Genomic DNA, 23,302 nt, shown 5'->3' on the forward strand with positions numbered 1-23,302 from the left:
TCTGTTCTGGCAGAACACACTAACTGGAGAATACTAGTTTTGAGTAATTTGACTTTGAAGTTGTTAAAATGTTTGAAATGGTCTATCATGTGAGTTTATTAAGTAATCGTAAAAAGGATGACTTTAAAATAAAGACTTTTTATTTATTAAGGCTATACCTCAGTTGAGGCACGGTCTAAAAAGATCGTGACTAGGCGATGCACAGATTGTGGGTCGCGGGTGCAAATGACGCATGTCAAACGAAATATAATTTGTCATATAAATCCAACATGTGTCCATTTAATGTTCTGTTTATTGTTCTAACAGTAACAATAATAATATATTCATTGACATGTTTTCTTTTTAAAGTAAATGGGTAACGTTTTTAGTCATCTTTACACGATTTAAGAATTAATACACCCGTCGCCATCACGAAACAAATTGACGTGTTTCCATCTCGACGTTCTCTCTCCGAATGGCAGCGAGTCCAAAATTTCGTCGCGCCTATAGTTGAAAATTATTTGCCGTTTCACTGATGTATCACCTTACGAAGGTTTCCAGACGGAAAAGTTTGAAATAAGGAACATTATGGTATAATTAACTCAATATGTAATTTTTTCGAATTAGTGTCTTCTGCCAGAACAGTGACGAAATTATACTGATTTTTGACTCTCCTGTAGAGCAGTTTTAAATCTCAAAGTGGGCGGTGGTCGAAATAAGTTTGAGAACCTGTGCTTTAGAGCCTACCTCAACACATTACCAATTGCTCCAGCCATTGCGGTGTCCTGTCGCAGCCCAACAAAGCAGTAATGAAGAAAGATACAGTACCCTAGGATAAAGAAGAAGGAAAGTAATAAACAATATTTTAAATAGTCGATATTCATTTTTTATTCGTCATGTCACAAATATTTTTTTGTAGTTGACTCGACAAGATGTTTAACAAAAAATAGACAGTCACTTATCACTAAATAAATTGTGTCACTGTAGTAATAGTAGTATGATGATGTGAACATTATGATCGTATACATTATAACTCTCGAGAATCACGTGATAATCGTGGAATCCAATTCTTCATCCTTTCCTTCTGGTTGGGTGAGAGTCTTCTTCAGGACTTTGCTGATGACGTCGTTTAACGATTCGCATGCTCCCACTTCTAGTAATTGAAGACACCGCTGTAAAGTAAACAATCATTTATAATTTTATTAATAACAGTTCAAATTCTAAATGTATACTTTGAAGGGATGTTTTATGAAATATTAAGTTACTATAATATACAGTATAACCCCTATTTTACGTTTTTTAAGGGACTGAAAAAAAAAAACCTAATTGGAGGGAAAATGTAAAAGGGGGGTATTGAAAAAAGAACATTAAAATTTTATGTTTCTAAAAAAATAACGTTTTATTAACCCTTAGAATGCTACCCAACGATATATCGTTGTTTTTGATAATGGCCAGAATAACAACGATCGTCGTTTTGTTTTTGTTGCCTGAAATGTTAAGTTAATTTGGGAACATACTGGGAACACCAGTGGTACGAAACAATGTTTATCCATTTAGTTTTATTGTTGTGTAATATAACCCGATTCATATATGTGTTGAGACTGGGTAGGTTTAGAACTTATACCTATTGTATTTTTTTTCATGGCATCACCCTTTTAACAATAAAAACAATTCCAAATACAAATTTCAGTTTATCATATAAAAATTTGTTTACAGTCAAATTCTTGGTGGAAGGACAATGTTTTATTTCATTTTATTTTATGCATTTGAAATAATGGGAAAGACTTTTACTCAACTCAGTGTTTAAAGTAGAGTGGATTTGTGCTATATAAAAACTATATATAAAAATTAAATCATTTGCTTTATATTATTATATATTTTAAATGTTCCAATAAACAAACACCATGAAGACCTTTTTCACAAATCACGCATATTGTACGCGATCTTTTAACGAGGCCACCATGCAAAATTATTCTTTTCAGCCGGAACCGATTGTTTCCAATAACTGATAAAAATCAAAACTCTGTGCGCGGATCGTGCATTTTGCTCGCTCTCGCGATCGCCCGTATGATAGAGCGAGAAAGAGATATGTCAATTACTTGCCTCGTTATCTATTCAAAACGATAAATTAATTACGAAACGTGTTTTCATAATATTCCGATTTCGCAGAATCAATTAGAGTGGTAAGGTGTCTAAAAATAATCCAATACTTTAATTTATCGACAATTATAGGTAGCAATCCTCGACCGGATTTTGCACAACATCGTAGCAGCCAAAGGGTTAATATTATTACGTATTATTAACAATTTAAATTTTTATTGAAAAAATCATGTATGTTAGTTTGTTGCATTTTTGTTTTTTTGTTATGTAATTCTCTTTCAAGACTTTTGAAAAACATTTAAAAGTGTCATCTTGAATATCAGCAAAGTTTGTAAAGTAGGTTTTTAAACCCTCGGTGAACCTCATTGCTTCTTCTTTTGTTGGAATATCAACCTCTTCTTCATCAGACAGTTCTTCAGAGGCGCGTGTAACTCGCGCATATTTTGAATATTTCCGACGTAAATCGCGGGAAAGAAAAACATAAATGCGGGTATTAAATGTACTAAAATACATCGGGACTGAAAAAATTACACGCAATTAATTGCCGGGAAAACGTGAATTCCGGGCACGTAAAAACGAGGTTATACTGTATGTAAATTGTTTGAGTTATCTATTCAGGTTTTTTAATTTGTCTATTACCCGCTGAATCTATTGGTATATTAAAAAAGAAGAAATATTAAAATCAGATTAGTCTATTTATAGCGATTTCCTAAAATTTTGATGAATGAATAGCTGACTGACTGACAGAATCACTGATATTAATCTGAAAGAAATTGTATTGCAAATGGAAACAACGATACAAAATTGCAACAAAAAAAAAACTTTTACTGTTTTAATACCAATTCGAATTTTTTTTTCGATTTTTAGTTCTATCGATTTCAAATTAACGGGGTTTTACTGTCATTAGGCCCCAGCGCATCTATTCTATACACAAGACTGCTTTCCGCCGTTATGGCAGCTATCCAGGTTAGGTTTGTATCGAAGTATTAGCACTTATTGTAACAATTACAATAAGTTAGCCGTCTAAACAGTCAAAACTGTCTATCTCACTCTAAAATTTAGCATAGCTAAGAGACGTGCTGTTAAAACGTAGCACTAAGTACAATAAGTTACATAGTTACAATAAGTGCTAATACTTCGATACAAACCTACCCTAGATAGTGGCCGAAAGCAGTCTTCAGTATAAAATAGATGCGCAGGACCTGTTGTAGTGTTATATAGAATATAATAATTATATTATATAATTGCCTCGCGGGCCATAGTTTGTGGATGTGCCAGTGTAAATAGGATTTATGATTCCTTAATCTTTCAAAAAGTGATTACATTGAGGAACCATTGTGTTATTTTATTGTAAGAACTGATTGATCATATTTACCTGATGAACTTCATCGCCGTGTCGTAGCCTTAAAACGGTGACTAGGGCAATTTCTGAGTTGGCTTTGACGTATCCGTTCTTTTCCTTGGTGCCATTAACTAATGTCGGTAATAAAAGTTTTAATAATTCCGGCGCCATGTTCTCGGCGGGCACGCATCTCCCGAGCATTGTACAAACTCTAGCTAAAAGTTGCTTCACATCATTGTCTGCATGATTCATCATCTGGAGTAAAAAAAACATTATATATTCAGTCATACTTACAAAAAAACACAGCAGATATTATTAAATATCAATATTTTTGAAATTAATTGATTATGCATCACAGCCTTTATTATAATTATTATAGTATTGTACGTTGCTTCGAACGTATGTTATGTCTCTCGTTCACTATGAAAGCATCTATAAAGTAACCTATTTTTTAGATCCATAAATGTTATGACGAATAATCAGTGGAGGAAAAGCGACAATGATATTCTTGTTCGCGAAGTAACAAGCTATGTTATGGGTACTGTTATAGTTGAGAACATTTGTTTATTTTCCATATAATTAAATTTTCAATTGATTTGGTTAGATTTCTTCAAAACATCAAAACTGGAGATACAACATCAATGCTAATTCTAATAAATCTGTTTCTCATAATACACTAGAACTTTGGTTATCCAAATTTATTTCTGATCATATATAATTTATAATTACTATTATAATCAGTAAAAAATTGAATTTTTCAAAATTTGTTGTTTAAATTGTCATGGAAGTAAAATAGATTTATTATTTTTTCCTTTATAACCCATTAGTCCGGATAATTATTGTAGTTAGAGACATAATTTTAATGAATTCGGAAATGTGGACCCGTATATTATTGAATGGCCCTGTCCAATGAAAAAATTACCAGAAGTTCAGAACCCCGGTTCTAGTTCAAAAATTCAGGTGGACCAACTTTCAAACACTTTTTTAATGTTGATTTATATCAGGACAACATATTAGCAGTGTAAAACATGAACACAAATTTGCAATAAGCAACCTTAAAAACTGCATACAAATTCATTTTATGTGTAAAAAAAAGCGATTTACAATAACCCATCTTCCAATTTAGCTGAGAATGAAATTGCATGAACAGGCTCGTCTATGAGCAAGCTCGTTTACGAAAGCCTTTTATTCTTGACATGCTGCAACCAATAATAAGTCAAGCTTTCAAAAACTTACGAGTATGACTTAAATTTATTGAAAGATATTATTTTACCAACATACTTATCGACTTACAATAAATACTTAATATGCTCGGGAAATAAAATTTAGTTGCAGTTACAGATATTATTAATGAGCAGGCTATTTGGCTAAGAAACACATAAATAAATGTCCATTTATTTAAATAAGTAATAGTGTTACTATGCATTAGAACCTAAGCGATATATGTATGGGTAAACACGCTATTTTTAAATTGAAATAACTTACTCTGACGAACGGCACTATGATGTTCTGCGGTATGGGCAGCCTATTGCATTGAAGATACCTCACTAAATAACCAATTCCTCTAATACCATTGCACACTATTGGCACTTTATCACTGGTGAGATATCCTAACAGAACTTTGCAAATCTTCTCTTCGTTGGGGGCCACAAACACCGTGTCAGGGTGCTCTTTGAGGGCAACAAACAGCGCACATGATCTACCGTGACGGAGAGCCCAATCCGACGCATCTTCACTGAGGATTTGCGTTGACAGAGTGGTATCTCTCGATGCTGTCGGAAGGCAGTGAAGGAGAGCTCCTAAGCAGCCTCCTACAGCAGCCCGAGGCGGGTCTTCAGGATTTCCTAGAAGCGCTGTCGTGGTGAGTGTACTTAAAACGCTGAGTGCTAAACTCTCTGACATTTTCTCGCCACCTCCGGTAATAATACTTCTGAGGGCTTGTAGCATTGTTTCCATAACGGCTTTGTTATCGGAGTTTTTGATACCGTTGTGCATTTCTACGAAGAGTGGATCGGCTCGGGTGTGAATGACGACTAATTGACTGAGGGCGTATCCGGCTTTGATGCGGACTTGCCTCTTTGGATCGTTGAGAGCTTTTAAGAATGTCGTCTGAAGTTGCGGCAGGAATTGTTTCAGCATTACGCCAACCTAAAAAAAGAATCCATTATTAGAAGGATCGATTATTTCATTGGTTATGATAACCAAATATTTATATACATAGATATTACATATTCCTAATTTGTAGTCAGTTATGAAAGATATAATATGAGCCTAATAATTACTGACTACATTTTTTGAAATACCTAGTTTCAAATACCACTAAAATGGAAAGCCAAAATACTGTAACAAATTAAAAAATAAATACATAAAGTTCACAGATTTAATGGATGAGTTTTTCTCATTTTTCTCAAAACTACCTAAAATCGTTTTAGGGGCTTCATTTCATGCTTCCTGTTTTCAACTCTTCAATATGTATACAGAAACTTTTTAATTCGAACCTGGGACCCACAACGAATCCTGGGTCTGGCAAGTACACATATTGTTTTTCAATTTGTGTATGAGTCAGAGTATGGACCTAATAGGTTGAGCAAGTGGCTGACATCCATTTCTCGTAAAAACAAAATCTGTCAATACAAACCTCCACTCTGTGGAGGTCCATATGATCCTATTAGGATCGGACATGGTCGGAAAAAACCTTTTAATACATAGTATTACAAAAGAAGCAAAGCCTGAATTATTGGTTTTTAATACAGATTAATGTCCAAGGACCAAATAAGATTAAAAAATAATGTACGTACAGAGATAACAATAATAAATTGTCCATACCTTGGCTAGAAGTAAGGCTAGGGTCTCCAGGACGGCGGCTTTAACATTAGCGTTGAAACGGTCTCCCAGAATTCGAATGAGCGGTCCGGTGATGTGAACCACTGACGGCTGCAGGGCAGAGGCTGAAGTGAGTCGAATGACTTCTCCCAACATGAGTGCAGCTGCTTCCTTCTCTTCAGGAAGTCCATTAAGTATCGACTCACGGAACAGTGGTAGAATTGGAGTGATTCCCTGTAAAGATTCAATTAAATGATTATAGTTATTACATAAATGATGTATGTAAAAATAACTTATAATGGAATTGATGTTGAACCAAAATATTCAAAGCTAAAAAAAACAAATGTATGTAGATAATAAGAAACATAAAAAGTAATTCAATCTAGTTTGAGATCCTCACTCATCGACTCTCCGAAGGTGTGGCGATTAAATCTTAATACAGTAAGAGCGCTGTGAAATGGGCAAGTTTGAAAACCGCTGAGTTAAAGACATTACCAACCAATTATTATTAACTGTTAATAGGATGGAATAATTACCTTAGGTAAGCAGAAACCGGGCAACAGTTCAGCTCCCTTCAAGTCACTAACGGCAAATCTGACAGCCTGTCGTACGTCAGAAACATGTTGAATCTGTTGCTCGGCGTCCATACTCTTGGTGACGGCTTGCAGAGCCTCCCAGGCCATCTGCAATGCTTCACTGTCCGTATCGGCGAATAGATGAATGAGACCACGAAGCAGTTGCGGCACGTAATGAGAATAGTCGGCGCGGGAGTGAGAGCAGAAAGCAGCGAGCAGAGTGGCCGCGGCCCGACGCTGTGGAGCAGCCGGCGATCGTGATCCTTCTAGGAGGGCATCCATCACTGCTCTGACGCCTGCCTCATCGTTGACAGACAAAACGACTCCTCGGCAGTATTCCAATTCGCGGGCTTCCGCCGGAGTTCCCTGAGCGTCACACAGAGCGTTGAGAAGTGCCGGCAGTATTCTGTGCAAGTATTTGGTTAAAGCATCACCCGCCACCGACGCTAGGATGGAAAGAGCTTTCGTGTTGACCGGTGGGGCGGAGAGTTGTGGCACGAGGTAAGGTAAAACGACTCGGGACTTGATGGCCATCACTTGTCGGAGGCCATCCAAAGTTGCTTCGGCCACGTCCGGATCGGGATCGTTCAAGCCTTCTAACATAGCAGGTAAGATATCATCGAGGGCTCGTACCCCAACAGTTGCGTGGAGACTGTCGAAAGTTTTGGCAGCCGCGCATCTTACTTCTGGCAATGGATCACACAGAGCCCTTCTCACCGTCGGAACGAGACTGTTTACAAATGTCAAAACCATTTCTTTAGAAGTGGACGCCATGATTTCGCTCAAACCGATGCAAACTCCCTGTCTCTGATCCGCCCTGTCAGATTGCAAGCCTCTCTCTAGGATGGGAATAATCTCAGGCAAGACCCGCTCGCCTAATTTTCGGACTAGATCACCTAAAGTTCTGGCGGCCACCTGCCTCTTGTCGAAGCTCGTGGAAGCCAAACATCCGAGCAGAAGACCAAATAGAGTAGGCAAGATTTCTCGTAGGGTTCGAGGAGTATTAGTGACGACCACTTTCCAAACGTGGAGAGCGGCCTGTCGAACCATGAGTGCGACATCACTGCGACCCATGTACAATCCAGCGAGCACTCTGTTTCTTCTCTCCTGTCCCAGAGCTGTCATGATAGCCGAATGTGACTGTTCTGTACCGAAGTTATCATCTTCGGACGCCGTTTCTGTGCTCATCTTTCCTGAGACTCCGGAGATTCGGTAGAGTAAATCTCCCAGTAGCTGAACGGAGCTGTACCGGATTCGCCAATCGTCATCGAACAGGCCTTTCTCTAACTCCGGGAGTAACAACATAATGGCGGAATCGGCATACAGGTTCACGATTCTCTGACCGGCTTTCAGAGCGGTGTCTCTCACGTACTCGTTTTCATCAGCTAAGGCTTTAAGAATGGGGTTGATGATCTGGCCGATGTAAGGAGTGAACTCGGTAGTGAATGCTCCCGGCATGTAGATGAACATCATTATGTAGCCGTCTTTAACATGCGGGGCGATGTCTGTTCTCTCTGATGTGGCAATGATGTCTGCGAATAAAATAAAAAGGGATTAATGAGGGTGTCATATTTCCGTACGTATAGTATATGAAACTATAAGTGTTTTACAACTAGCATCCGTCAAATGAATAAATACCTGGCATCAATTTGTGAAGTTTTTCAACACCCAATCCAGCGACGACTTCAGAAAGACCTTGAGCGGCACCCGATCTATCGACACTGCTACTTTCAGAAGTGAGAGTCTGCATAAGCCACGGCAAGAGATCTTCGAAACTGGCTTCACCCATTCCCCTCACCATTGCTCCCAAGGCTCGAGATGAAACACTTCGGACCTACATAAGTTTCAAGTTAAATTAAATCTGTCAAAATTATAAGTAGTCATGATTTTTATGCAAGAAAAATACAAATAAATGATATATTATAATATTGTATAGATTGGAAGGTGAATAATTGATAATAATTATCTCATATTATGAAATGTCTATTTCAAATAACTAGTGATAAATGTTCACAATTCAATATCTATTTGTGATCAATAATGACTTAATGGTAGGTTTTCACCCTTTAATGTACCTACTTATTATGTATTACTTTTCTTATCGATCTCATTTAATATTATTGTATATTAATAGTGGCACCTGTGGATAAAAACTATAACTATTTCATCAGCACACTTGTTCCACTGAAGAGAACTACAATTTTATAAATAAAATTACATTCACACATAAAGAATAATAGTTAGTTGCTGAAAGGCAACAAACACCATGCAATTAAGGGTTAACGATAGTTTCTTTTTCCATCAAATTGGAATTTCAAATTAAAATGTGGTCATTTTTATTAGCTAACTACCCATAAAACATGACTGATTTTTAAAATTCAAATTTGGATAGGAGATTACATTCACAAGATTTTTATTTTCTGATTTTCCATACATTCCAGTAATCCGATAAAATCAGGTGTGTCAATTACATACCTCTGGTACAGGATCCAAGAGAGACTGTTTGAGACCAGGAATAATGTTAGGCAGATAAGGCATGAGATCTTTCTGATCTGTCAACGAGTACATGTTTCCAATGATCTGGGCGGCCATTTTCCTAGTCTCCGTTGAGCGATCCATGAAAGCTCTCTGCACCACAGGCATTATTAACGCTAGAGACGGAGCATCGATGAAATGGACAAACTGGGTGTCCAACAATGTCTGCAGACAAGCCGATGTCTTGTTCGAAGGATCCTGTAGGGCTTCTAACAGCGGAGGCACAATAGCTGCAATATTCAATTCAATTAGCTAATGGCAACATAAGGTTAATTTTGTGAAAACAGAATTTACAAACTCAGAGAATCACATTACATCTCTATATTTAGCGTAGGTATAGTTCCGAGTAAACAATAATTATAATCGAGTGAGATTGTGTACTAACCTTGAATTTCAGGATTACGGATAACGGAACCAATGACTTTCAAAGCTTCAGCACCGGCTTCTTGCACTTTGATATGAGAATCGCTGAGTACTTCAATTAGTTTGGGGACAATGCTCGGGAGGCAAGATGACAGCTGTTTGGGAGCGCAGTACGCCATTGCACCAAGAAGTTCAACAGATCCTGTCAAACATTGCAAAACATAATAATATTGATTCCTACTTTATTATAATATTTTTCATGATAAGAGGAAACATTCAATTCATACCTGTTTTAGTTCTCCAGCTGTCATCTTCCAAAGCAGCCAGAAGCGAAGGCAAAACGAGTTTGACTCCGTGGGCGGACAGTTTACTCATGACCACTTTGGCGGTGTCATCTGTGGCGGTTCTCACGTACTGCGAGGAGTCTCCGAAGCAGAGAAGAAGGTGCGGCAACACGTGCACAATGTACGGCTCAAACAGTCTGCCCAGTTTAGTGCACAACATTTCAAACGCAAACAGGGCACCTAGAATAAAATATATAATCAATACATTGGATTCATCATTAGCATCATCAGCCTGGATGTATCCGCTAAGCTAATGAATGAGAGCTTCTCTAAGTTGAGTCGTTTACCATCAATTCTGTGCGTTGCATTGCTGCATACTTCTTTGACTTTGAATTATTTTATTATCGAGTGTACACTTCTACGTCTACTTCTTAAGTACCATTGGACGACTAGATTTGTCCGGCGTTTGTAACTTTTCATTACAACCCTTTTCCATTTGATGTTTTCAGCAAACTCTATTAAGTGACATACTTAATCCAATTATTCAGTTTTTTGTCCATGTGCATAATGTCTAGCATGCACATCTACATACCACGCTGGACACCATATTAAGTTTTTAGATCTTGTCTTTTATAGAAGGTCCTTGTTTCGCATCCATATATGATTAGAAGTATACTGGTTGAATGGATACTGTGTGTAAAATTAGCGCTTTAAATTTCTAAAGTGTTAGCAAAAGAGTCGTTTCTTACCTTCACGGCATTTGAAGTTCTTTTTATCCTGAATGGCTTCCGTGAGCCTGGTCATTATGTCGAGTTGTTTTAAAGCGAGGATTCCTAATCCTTTCACGACTCCAGCCAGACCATAAGCAGCACCCTAGTAAAAAAAAATAGTTCATAAACAGATTAATAAATATTCACACAAATTCACATTTCAGCATTTAGCATCTAGCCCAGCGTGTAAGGTGTGGCTTCTTATCCAGGGGCGCCAATTCCCGGTGAGATCACTATACACCTGGGTGTGTATGTGATTGTTTCACTTCTACTACTACACTACTGAAATTGGGCCTCACAGTCTGTTCATAGTGTTAAAAAGAATATATTTCATAAATAGTACAATTGAGTGAATCTAGTAAAATGATTGCAGCTTCGATGTATGTGGACAGTAACGGTGTAAGGTTTGCTACAAATGAATCTGTAATGTGAAAAGACTTGCAACTAGTTTAATCATTAGTCTTAGTAACCCTATTTTCAGATTCTCTATGCTATATTTAGAAGGTTTCGTTCAATGACTCGATATTTAATCTATAAATTTGGTTTCGTGGCATACAATGATAGTAAATTCAATATAGAAGCATTTAGAATCCGCTTCAATCATTTTTCAGCGTCAGTTTTATTAAGTTTTGATTATGAATGCTGTATCTTAGTTTTAGTAAAGCCTATGAATTACCTTTCTCTCTCCATATTTCTCAGCCTTCAACAGCTTCTGCATGAGTTTATTAACGATGACAGTAGACTCATCGCGGAGCACAGGCGATGTTATCAAGTGCGGCAGGCAATTGCTAACTGCCTCTTGCACCTGTTGCGAGGGGGTGGACAGAGCCGCGACAAGCCTTAAAGTAATGGGCTTAATCCTGGGATCTTCGGGCGAAAGATGTCGAGCTAGGGATCCAACTAAAATTACCACAGCTTGTCTGACCACATCGAAGCTTCCCGTTTTGGGAGCCTTGTCCAGAAACTCTTCAAACACTGGCAGTTGGTCGCTCACTGTGTCCTGAAATGAAATACGAGTTATAAATATACGATTCTTCGCATCATGCACATCATATTATATAGATTAAATGATTTGTTTTGCAGTAAGAAAATGAAAGGAGACATTTTGCTTTATACTTACATAATATATATATGTGAAAGAGGGTTTGAATAAATTATGGTCAGATTTAGAGTGCAATTTGTAAGATGTAGATATATACCTTTCCATGCAGTTCTACTACAGCCATGGCAGCATTGAACATCTCAGTCCGCACATCCTGAGCCCTGTCACCGAGGCCGTTGGAGACAAAGAACTGGACAACTAGACCAACGGCCTCTCTCTCCAGCAGAGGTGCTAAAGAAGTTAAGGCCAAGCCCACCCCCCGTCTGCCACCCCATTCGTCAATCGGTTTCTCCACTATGTGACCAAACTCGTCTAGTTTTGGAGGAATCATCTGTAATGGAAAGCAATAAATTTGATATTAATTTATTTATTTGACTAAAACAATTATTAAAAATTTATTGCGGCGGTAACTCACTCCAAATTTTGGATTGTCTGTATTCTGACTGTATTTGTCTGTATTTTGATGGCACTGTCGGTATTCATTACAAGCTGAAATTAAACGAACCAACACGACCGTCTGCCATATCGGCGTCATGGAAATGACATTTTGAATCTGTCATCTAGATTCTAGACAATCAGCGGGGATCACATCAGTTCGTATATTTTGCCTAAATATAACATAGAAACAAATATGTAACTTACGTTAAGCTTATCATGGTAAAGTTTCAAGAGTGTGTGCAGAGTAGCAGTGACAAGAGTTGGATCTAACTGAAGCAGAGCAGCTAATGCATTCGCCGCCGCTCTTTGGATGGATTCAACGGGATGACCAACTTCCTCTGCCACACTTTCCACCAAACACACTCCGGCTTCCAAGCCACTGTTGGTCCACAGGGATTCGGCTAATGCTCTGAAATAATATAAATTAACCAATTAAGGACACAGAACTGGGATTGAATCTACTCCTTTAACTTTTTTGGCTGCCGTAAAAAAATGGCAGTAGGTACCTGTCACGCCGAAAATTAATTGTATTTTTAATTACATTAAAAAATAGAATCGGGATAGATTTGAATAATTGTCAATACCAATGTGTCCTATTTTAAAATTAGTTGATCCTGTTTAGTTAATCGCACTTTCGTTTTCAAATGAGGAATGCCCCTAAATTTATCATTTCATCTTACGCTTCCGTGGTGTACAGATCTATAAATTTACGTAATTTGATGCATTTTATAATAAAAAATATGTCTAAAACGATAAGGAAAAATATTAAAATTATTATTAGTAAACTTTTTGTTTATTGCGAAGAAGAAAAGGAGTCGTACCTAAAAAGAGAACTGATACATTATTTATAAACACGCGTTGCCGCCAAGACAGGTATGTCACTGAGACGTCTTCTATATGCGACTACGGTCACTTCCGGTTGTTGACGAGATCTTGTTGTCGGAATGGAATAATAAGGTATTAACGAGATATACTGCTGAAATGTTTCAATATGTAAAAGATAAAAAAAAATAACCTGTTTCCTTCATCCACATCGTATTTGGCGATCCACAGACGCTTTGTGAGTGAGAGAGCTTGTACTTTATCATCTTTTAATGAAGGGAACACATTTACTAGACACATCAGTGCTCTCAGAGAAGCATCTCGGACAACCTAAAAAAAATCAATTGGGATCAACACATACACATTCACAGCTGATATTGAAAATAAATGCAATCATCACTACACTATTATTTATATGGCTTCAAGAAATTTGAATAAGTAAATTATTGCAATGAAATACTAAATACATATTCGAATATATCAATTATTTACCTCTGAGGAGTTTTGGAGTCCCCATAAGAGACAGTTTACATCTTCAGGTGAGGCTCTACCGCAGCAGTCATTTCCCGACATTGCCGTGGCTACTTCCATTAGAGTTACGCTGCTCTGCGATTGAACACGCCCTTTGCTGCTGCCTTCAAATAAATATATATTATTTTAGTAAATAATCTACTCATTAAATCCATTCACTTGAATGAAACATTGCACATTTGTACAGTTGTTTCAAGTCAGAGAAACCTGCGGCCTTGTATACCATTAAATGTGGCTTTTTCAATGAATCCAAACATTGCAGGGCCTAATAAAAACGCTTTTATTAATAACTTTTAGTAAACCGAAAAAAAGAAAATTCACGTTGCTAAAAGGAATCTACATTGTTTACACTACGCTTGGCCTGTCTGCACTTATGTGAAATTTGTCGATGTCATAAAAATATATTATCTAAAAATCGATTGCGTAGCGAATTCGCACTCGCCTGGATCGTGATGAATGAAGGTTAGCTGTTCTTAGATCACTTTCAACCCCCCCGCACAATAATTGTAATATTACATAAATCTGATTGTTAACTTTTCCTATTCATAATTGATAAAGCTCACTGGTGTAACACACGTGACAAAATATTTTTTTATACATACCTATATGGCAAATACCTAGGTACCATGTGATTTTTATAATTGAAACATTGAATAATTCTTATTTAACCAAAGGTGAATTAAAACATCAATACAAGAAAGACTTACTAATGACGTCAATGAGCAGCTGGAAAATTTGCCGGATGGGCAACAGTTGCGGATGATAGAGATCACTTTCCACCGTAGTGCTCCCTCTCAATTTGGCGTGGTGCGAAATAATCTGCAGGCCATTGTGGACAATCTTCTCGTCGTTCTTTATACTCGTAGACATGAGGCTCATCCGGATGAAGTGGAAGCAGTAACAAAACGCCGGAGCCGACAGGAACTTCTTGCTGAGCTTCATGTTCTCAAATTCCATGTCTTCAGCCGAATGCTTGACGGCAACTTGAAGATGAAGCATCTCCATTGTCCTCGAGATAGCTTTCTTGAGTGCTTCCTCTTCCCAGTTCGGGTCGAGATCGCACTGTGGTTTGAACAGCCTAAAACAAAATATTTAAAAATATCACATTACAAAGTGAAAAATTTATGTATTATGGGTCTAGGTCAGGATAGTCAATATCTTTTATTGTCTATTGTCTAGCGCGGGCATATCACTCTTCAAGTATGCGGTCATCTACTATTCAGTATAAAAATTTGCAGTAATCTCACACTCTTCCATCGTCAATCTTCAACTTAAACAAATGTATTATATTTGGCTAACAACACCGAAGCATTTAAAATTAAACAGCAACATTTGTCATCACCGTCACAAATAAATACTCAATTTTTATTCGTCGTGAAAATGATAGTTTCAGCTTTTTTTGGGCAATTATCATCAAAATATTTTCATATTGTGCAAAGAGCCTATTGCGTGACGGCAAAAGAAAACTACGCCTCAGTTTAAAGCAGGGGAGGGCAAACTTTTTGGATGGAGGGCCAAATTCAAGAATTCAAAATGACCGGCGGGCCGCAAGTAAAATACCATTTTTAGATATACACTATTTATTATCACGAAAAATAAACATTTCAAAAAAAAATAATGAGAAGAATGAAACTGTTGTTTTTTTTTTTAAATTCAGGTGTTAATTTTGTAGTTGATATTCTTAAAACTGCTTTTAAATGGGCATCGTCGATATTTGATCGTATAGAATTTTTATTGAGGTTCATGATCGAAAATGTTTGTTCACATATATAAATTGATCCAAAAATAACGAACATTTTTCTTGCATAATCCTTAAGTTGGTCGAATTTGTCTGAATTAAGGGCATTGTAAAATTTGGAGATTTCTTCACGACGATGCAATTCTCTTAAATCAGTGTCACACTGCAGATCAATAATCTCAAGTTGTAGGTTTGTCGGTACACTATCATTATCTATTGAAATCGTTGTTCAACGTAGAAAATAGTGGTTACATAGTGTGAGACGAGACGCAAGGAAGACGTACTGAGATAATACATTTACGATTTACTATTGTCAATATTTTTTAAAAAAATATAAAAAAAGTTATTCGTAATCAGAAGTACAATTAATGATGGCGGGCCGCAAAAAAATACCCGGCGGGCCACATGCGGCCCGCGGGCCGCAGTTTACCCTCCCCTGGTTTAAAGTGTGGATGCACACCTTCTCTTCACATCACTCCTGTGGCAGGTCATGGGTGATGCAATACAAATATCAAGTGATATGATGAGGTCGTGTGGGCTTTCTCATGATTAATTTGATAACCACTTTCATGAAAGTTGGTTACGGAAATAAAAATAGGAATGATTAATGGCTTCCAATAAAAATCTCAATAAAACCATTTATTGTTGTGAATGTGTACGTTTTTTACATTTTTACAATTCAATTCCTATGGGCCATGGTTTGATCGACAAAAATAGACATTGAATATGTCTGGTCTAGTGGAACTGGGTTAATAAGCTTATGATTAACATTATCATTAATTATTTTGAATTAACAAGCGTAACTTTTCATATTGCTTGAGACTTTCACGGTTAATGTTATCTCCTGTTAGTATTTGCGATGTCGCTGTCTGTCCCTTTTATTACTTCTTTCCTCAGTATTTCGGGCTCGTTGCAGACACAATTCTCAAAAGATATAAGTATGAAACATTGAAAATGAAAAAAAAGGAATACGCAGTGACAACCCATAAAACAACAAATACACATATTTTGCAAAATACAGTCATATTGTATATTCATCTACTGGAGTTAGACCCTGGGGTTTTAGTAATCACTTACTAAAATTCACTATATTTTAGGTCTGCTAGAAACACGGTAGCTATTACATTTTACGTGTATCACTGTTCATTCAGAAGATCTTAAATACCTATTAAATTCGAAAAATATCATGTCACCAAAGTAATAACTAACCTCAATGTGATGTGAGCGACAGATTCCCCGAGCAGTGACAGATGGTTTGGCCAGAAAACAGATCGTAATTGCAAGAAAAGTTGCGAGAGCCGCGGAGCGGCAAGTGGCGACTGCAGAGCGACGAGGATGTGATGCAATAAAACGGCGGCCTGTTTGCTCAGTGACACCGCGTCACCCACACTCGCTGACACTATTAGCCTCTCCATGCAGTTCAGTCTTTCTTCCAGCTAAAAGAGAAAATTTTATATTTTCAACCATGTCCTGACTGGGGTAGCATAAACCATCTGAAATGGATGTTTAAATTGGACAACAGTGAATACAAGTTTAATACAGTAATGGCTGGTGTGATTTTATGTGATATAGTATGTAATGCGGAACCATAAGAGACTAATAAACTATTTTTTTTTTATTCAACGAATAAGACAGGTTTTGAGAATGTAACATTTTATATATTGAATATATATAATTTGAAAACATCTCATGCATACACACTAGAAAAAAACATTTTGTCAAATCATGTTGGCTATCGGTTTTAGTATATTAAATTAACGTACTGTATCTGATAGCCAACATTATAACACAATTCGATAAGCATTTAATGTAACAACTACTAGTTAAAATCGTCGTAATTAAATAAGATGCCCGTAGCTTAATTGGAAAAGCATACTGGTACGAATCCAGCAGATACAGGTTCAAGTCCCGTCATATTTTTTTCTACAAAATGCTTTTTTCTAGTGTGTATATATATATAATATGCATGAGACGTTTTCAAATTATGTATATTCATAAGGTAGCCATCTAACAACGTAGGAAAAACATTAATGTATTATTCGTATTCCAACACCTCAGTGGAAGCAAGAAACATTATGAGTCATTATCTTTTCTACTTACACTTCGAAGTATGATTTCTGTTTCGTGTGTTGTTGAAAAGCTGTTGCCGTAAAAAATATATACATAATATAGAAGTTACAACTCACCCTCGATAATTTCTGTCGTATTTCATTTTCTTTGCTAATTTGAAATTTGATTGCCTCTTTCTGTTTAGATGTCAATTCCTTTGGGGCTTTGTTTCTTCCTTCTAATCGCTTTCTTTCTTCTAATTCCCTTCTCAATTGCAATTCTTCTAATTGATCTTTGTATGAGTAAGCTTTGCTTTCTCGTTTTAAATTCATTTCAGAGTTATCTTCATTACTGGAACATTTAGAACAAAATAATAATCGATGTATATAAATCTATACCAGTGGCGGCTCGTCCATATGCACTGCGGAACTGCAGCACCCCCAAGCAAATTGAGAAAAATGTAATATTATAATATAGATAAATTTATGTATTTTATATGAAAATATCAATATTATTTAAGCGTGTTAAGCTTGCCCGCGCACCGATACATCCAATAATAATTATCATAACCGCGATGAAAGTGATGCATCGCGTGATTTCATGCAGTACCATTATCGATAGAATATACTCGAATAGGCGAAGGAGGTGGTGCGGGGAGCGTGGCTCGCCGCTCAGAGCTTAGTCTGGTACTGCCGCTTAGGCAGTATTTTCGTGTTGCGAACAAGGTGATAGACCTTCTTTCAAGGAAAAAAGACAGAAGAATCAATTTTATAATGAAATAAAAACATTTATAATATTTAATTTTAATAATTTTGATGTTAATAGGAAAATATAATCCAAATAAACATTTATTTTTAATCGACTGCAGCACCCCCAGATATAATATCCACGTGCTGCCACTGCATATAACATTAATAAAACAAATTAGCAACATCAACTATCAATGACTAAAAATATCCAAGACTGAAGAGGAATCAGGTACTGAACAGCAGATGACCAGGAGGCCTTCTGAGTATATATGGCACAGTAAAGAAGAAATCAATTGTGCACTTACCCTAATATGACGCTCTTATCATAAAGCTCTCCTTCTGGCATGAGGAATGTAAAATATTCATCTCTTGTAATTTTTAGCAGTTCCGGATCGTCCAAAGTCTCCACAACGTAAGACATCAGACTCGGGAGAATCACATTTGAATTTTGTGCTACTAATGTTGCCACCACGTTGTTGTAACTCTGAAAATTGACGCACAATAAAAAAAAACTCTATTTCACAAAGTTATAAATTGTTTTAGAAAAATGATAATATGGTATACTTACACCAGTGCAGCGGAATCCGGCGATAAAACTGTTTTTAATATTATTTGAAAAACTGCTGATAAGCTTTCTGGGTTGCAAATTTAAATGCTTGACAATTTTTAACCAGAAATTTGGATTGGTTGCCACTACTATCGGATGGTGGGCAGCGAGTAACGCATCTACTGCAAGCAATTGGGAGTCTTCAACTGAATACTCTGAAAAAAAAAATGATTGATATGGTTGGATCAAATTATTAGATAAGTAAACATGGTATAAAGCCGTATTTAGACTAAGCGAGCGAATGTTTGTTGATCCCCCACTCCAGCGAAATTCTCTTGACGTAAACGCTTTTTGTTGAGCGAGCATGAGAATTTCGCTGGAGTGGGGGAAGAACAAACATTCGCTCGCTTGGTCTAAATGTGGCTTAAGATATAGTCACATCTATATTAAATTATTTTATGCAAGAAGCCGGTAAAGAAACTAATGAATAATGATAAAAAGATATGTAAGTGACATAACTCTGTCGTCGAGTAAGATCAGATAATAATGGAAATTCTTCTATTTCACTCACGACACGAAGAGACGATTCAAATTGTCATATTTCGATCAAGCCAGATGTTTCAATTGGTCTAATATATCTGACAATGGCAACATAATGATTGTCAATAATGGAATCATAAAAAAGAACATTCAATAGTTTTACAGTTTCAAAAGTAAGTTTCTAACTTTGGTAGGTTTTTACCATATAAACGTCAGTTGAATTAATTATTAGTTAATATTATTTATTGTTTAATTAATTAAATAAAAAGAGTTATTTAAATACATACCAGTGTAAGCGCAGAATGCAAACACCGCGTCGGAAATCATCTTTCCAGATATGTCAGTAGACGAGGAGCTTTCTTCATTGGCAGTGTTATTGCTTTGACTGGTCTTGATTCCATCCAGAAAGACGGCGAGTTGAGTTACGAGTACCCTGGCTAGCTGAACGCTCTTTTTGCTGCAGATTTCCTCGATGTTTTTGATCGCAACAGCTCGGACGTTTCTACTCGGCGACAGTGAGCAGTGAATCAACGCACGGCATATCGTGGCGTATTTGCTGTCTAATTCATCGCCGTAGTTTTCAAACAAAATCCGGCATATGTACACCACCGTTATTAATACTAAAAAAAAACATAAACAATTAATTTATTAATAGTATTCAATTAATTAGAATAATTGGTTGTTATCTGACAACTTTATATTTAGATATATTGTAATCCTTAGGCCTTTGATTACTTTAGAATGGATTGCATTTTTTTTTTTTTTTAATAAATTAAATGAATTTTTGCCAAATATCCAACCTAACATTCTTTTAATATTAATGCAAGCGTTGAATAGGCGGCATTTGATTTTGACCAAGTTTCTAATAGAAAGGCATACAATCTAATTGATAAATTCAGTTACTTGAGACTTACCATCATCCGACGCAGAGGCTAGAAATTTATCTTGAAGGAATATTTGCTTGTCTGGGTTTACTATGGCGTTCCATATTGACGTGTGTTTACTGGGAATCTCTTTACTTGCATCAAGTTTCAGCAAAACGTGAGCAGCGCACAGACCTTCACTCACTATCCCACTCTGAAATAACATTAAAAAATTATATGTATAGTTTTAAACATTGGGTTAGAGAAAGTTTGATTGAGAGAAGCTCAATACGGTTGCAATACAATAATTCAGACATTGACGGGAGAGATCGGGTGGTCGAGTAGATATCATACAATCGAATGATGACAAGCGGCTTCTCACGCTTATATTTATACTGTTCTGAGATGCTTTGATAGCGGGAATTTGAGAGATCGTTATCTGTGCATCTATAATGCGTCACCCACATTCTTTGGTGGGGTGTGCAAGCGAAATGAATGCTGATACCGCATGAAGAGAATTAAAAAAAAATTAAAATATTATTACATGATTATTAGCCGGGGTTGATCAACTGCCACATACATCTGCTAAACTTGATGAGTTCATCGATCTAGTGTGTTTTCTCTTACATGACAATGACAAAAGTCCGTCTAATGGAGATTCTGGCAATGTCATGATGTAGGTCATTCAGGATGGTATCAGTATGTACCAAATATAAATGATTGCACTTTGGTCAATTAATTAATATGAATTATAAATTTCTGTTTTCCTGCCAAAGCCGTTTTGCAAGAATATTTTAATCGTATAAAATGCACATTTTATCATTATCAACATCAGCCATGGATGATCCACTGCTGGATGAAGGCCTCCCCAAACTTTTCCATTGTACTCTGTCCCTAGTGTTTCGCTGCCTCATACATGCATCGAACTTTATGAATTCGTCTATCCGGCAGATTGTAAGGCATCCGTAAGATATGTTAACATAAATATAATGCCAATTGGGAGGGCGATAACTATGTTCAACGAAATTGCTTCTGGTGTTGATATATTCCACCTATGTGAGAATGAGTTTAGGTGGACGTTGTCTTATAAATTCTTAAAATAGGGTCTGCTTAACACATCAGGTGTACTTCCTTGTACCTATCTAAATTATCTACTGATCTATCTCTTTTTTTATGTAATACTGTTTTATATTTCTTTGTTTCTAAATGTCATGTTGTGAACGTCTTAAACTTATAATTTGTAATGTCCACAATATGTTAAAAAATAAATAAATTGAATTGAATTTGAAATTCAATAGACACAAAATCATACACGATAATTTAGTCGTTCATCAAAGCGCAAATAATAAAAGGGAAAAAATAGGATGACATCAATGAATTAAATACATATAACATTAAATTGGTACCTGCAATGGTTGCTGTATAGCTTTTTCAATTATTGGAATAGCTAGCGAAGAGATATCTTCTTTGGTCTTGGTTGAGACTGTCGATTTGTTGAGGCACTGCCCAAGCCATTGGAGATAACCAATTTTCACCAGCTGAGTGGACGACTTGACGGTTAGGCCTTTCTGATATACAAAAAAAACAACCATGATTGACTTACTATTTATATTTTATCCTGTAATGAAAGGGGGTAAAAGACAGAAAAAACTTTTCCCACAATTTATTTTTCACAAATTAACCAATATAGGTTTAATCTAAAGATTGGTGTTTCCCAAAATGTGGTATGCCAAAGATTTGTGGAACAAACTGGGTTGAAGTTTTCTTTGTAAAAATATTTGACTCAGTGATTCAGTTTTGCCAAGTGTACTATAATAATTTTTGGATTATATGGTACTATATTTTATTATAGTATTTGTACCATAACATGTTCTAGTATACATTTTATAACACATTATAGTACTGTACTATTAGTGATTATAGTACTTGTACTATATTTTTTGTACAGTATTTGTACTATTCGTGATTATAGTACTATGTAAGATCAGAATTAAAGACAGTACACAATACATACAGATAGATCATTTTAGATTTCTGTACATTTATTTAGTTGGGATGATTTGACTGTCTCTGATGGAAGAGTGGTACGTGTCTGCTTATGTAGTCGTGGGTTCAAATTAAAGTGGCCAACATCGATATCTCGAAAAAAAATTGCTATGAATCCTCTTTGTGAGGCAGCCAAGCATTGTAGAGCCAATGAACATAAAAAAAATGCTTCGAAATATGAAAAAAAAACTTCCTTACACTTGATTCTGAAAACAAACTTTTCGAATGGTCATTCAGCACATAGAAATGGATGATTCATCATTGAAGGTAAGGTACATTGATAAAAACTGTGTCTAAAGGGGTACTAACAAGACAACAGTTTGGGAAACACTGCTTAGAAGATGAGGAGGATCAACATGCTTACTTCATGAACAAACTTTTGTAATAATAAAACAGAATTCATCCGTGAAGTAGATATTTTACCTTGAACGCTTGCATGATGTAATCAGGCAAAACTCCAGAGACATTTTTACTCCACAAAGTGAACATCTCCAGACAGCAGCAGAGTGTCTTCTCAAAGCTCTCCGTCTCCAGGACTTTGAAGAACAATTTTGAAACATTAGCGTACAGCAGCATGAATTTCTCTTGCGGTACGTTATTGTAGCTGAAATTGCCGGCACCCTACGGAGACAATATTCAATAAGCAATGGACGGATGAATGATTATATTCATACATAGTGGTAAAATAACTATTTTATAACCTCGTATCAATGGCTTAATACACATATTATGACTCTCTACTTCCAAGATAGAAATCAAGAATTATGATAAGTGTGTATGCATGGCACGCACGGTAAAAGTGAAACTTCTTTAAGTAGGCATTGAACAGTTTTCATGATTTTGATAAAATAACAGTAATAAGTTTTAATGGACAATTTCTGTTTCTCCAGCTGCGTTGTACGTCGAATTTTTGCAAGATTAGCCGGCCGACTTAAATACGGCAAGAAATCAAGGAAGTAGTTCTTTGCATTTATTGTTCCCTAAAATTGTTACTACCACCGTGGTGCAATGTGCAGCGCGTTCTCCAGTTAACCAAAGGGTTGGTGGTTTAAACCCACCCGGTGGCGTTATTTTTTTTGCCGTAACATGAAAGATGTACCACACTG

The 23,302-nt window shown here is 36.4% G+C and overlaps 1 protein-coding gene across 1 annotated transcript in view; it reads right to left on the reverse strand.

Moving 5' to 3' along the window:
* Window positions 1–842: 842 nt before the first annotated feature.
* The window catches only part of l(3)80Fj (lethal (3) 80Fj), a 28,460-nt gene continuing 6,000 nt past the window's right edge, over window positions 843–23,302 (reverse strand). The window contains exons 8-31 of the mRNA XM_085958225.1: window positions 22,620–22,817; window positions 21,557–21,718; window positions 20,202–20,364; window positions 19,575–19,907; window positions 18,769–18,962; window positions 18,506–18,684; window positions 17,589–17,802; window positions 16,612–16,838; window positions 14,372–14,742; window positions 13,626–13,768; window positions 13,327–13,463; window positions 12,516–12,720; window positions 11,971–12,204; window positions 11,448–11,771; window positions 10,751–10,874; window positions 10,005–10,241; window positions 9,740–9,919; window positions 9,295–9,584; window positions 8,458–8,653; window positions 6,781–8,351; window positions 6,248–6,478; window positions 4,907–5,569; window positions 3,455–3,676; window positions 843–1,151 (exon numbers count right to left, since the gene is read on the reverse strand). Coding sequence (XP_085814351.1) covers window positions 1,023–1,151; window positions 3,455–3,676; window positions 4,907–5,569; window positions 6,248–6,478; window positions 6,781–8,351; window positions 8,458–8,653; window positions 9,295–9,584; window positions 9,740–9,919; window positions 10,005–10,241; window positions 10,751–10,874; window positions 11,448–11,771; window positions 11,971–12,204; window positions 12,516–12,720; window positions 13,327–13,463; window positions 13,626–13,768; window positions 14,372–14,742; window positions 16,612–16,838; window positions 17,589–17,802; window positions 18,506–18,684; window positions 18,769–18,962; window positions 19,575–19,907; window positions 20,202–20,364; window positions 21,557–21,718; window positions 22,620–22,817 — 6,927 coding nt within the window. The 3' untranslated portion in view covers window positions 843–1,022. The remainder of the gene's footprint in view (window positions 1,152–3,454; window positions 3,677–4,906; window positions 5,570–6,247; window positions 6,479–6,780; window positions 8,352–8,457; window positions 8,654–9,294; window positions 9,585–9,739; window positions 9,920–10,004; window positions 10,242–10,750; window positions 10,875–11,447; window positions 11,772–11,970; window positions 12,205–12,515; window positions 12,721–13,326; window positions 13,464–13,625; window positions 13,769–14,371; window positions 14,743–16,611; window positions 16,839–17,588; window positions 17,803–18,505; window positions 18,685–18,768; window positions 18,963–19,574; window positions 19,908–20,201; window positions 20,365–21,556; window positions 21,719–22,619; window positions 22,818–23,302) is intronic.

Source organism: Rhyacophila brunnea, unplaced genomic scaffold (assembly GCF_057557595.1).
Source record: "Rhyacophila brunnea isolate RB1 unplaced genomic scaffold, BYU_Rbru_1.0 scaffold_7, whole genome shotgun sequence".
Taxonomy (NCBI): Eukaryota; Metazoa; Arthropoda; class Insecta; order Trichoptera; family Rhyacophilidae; genus Rhyacophila; species Rhyacophila brunnea.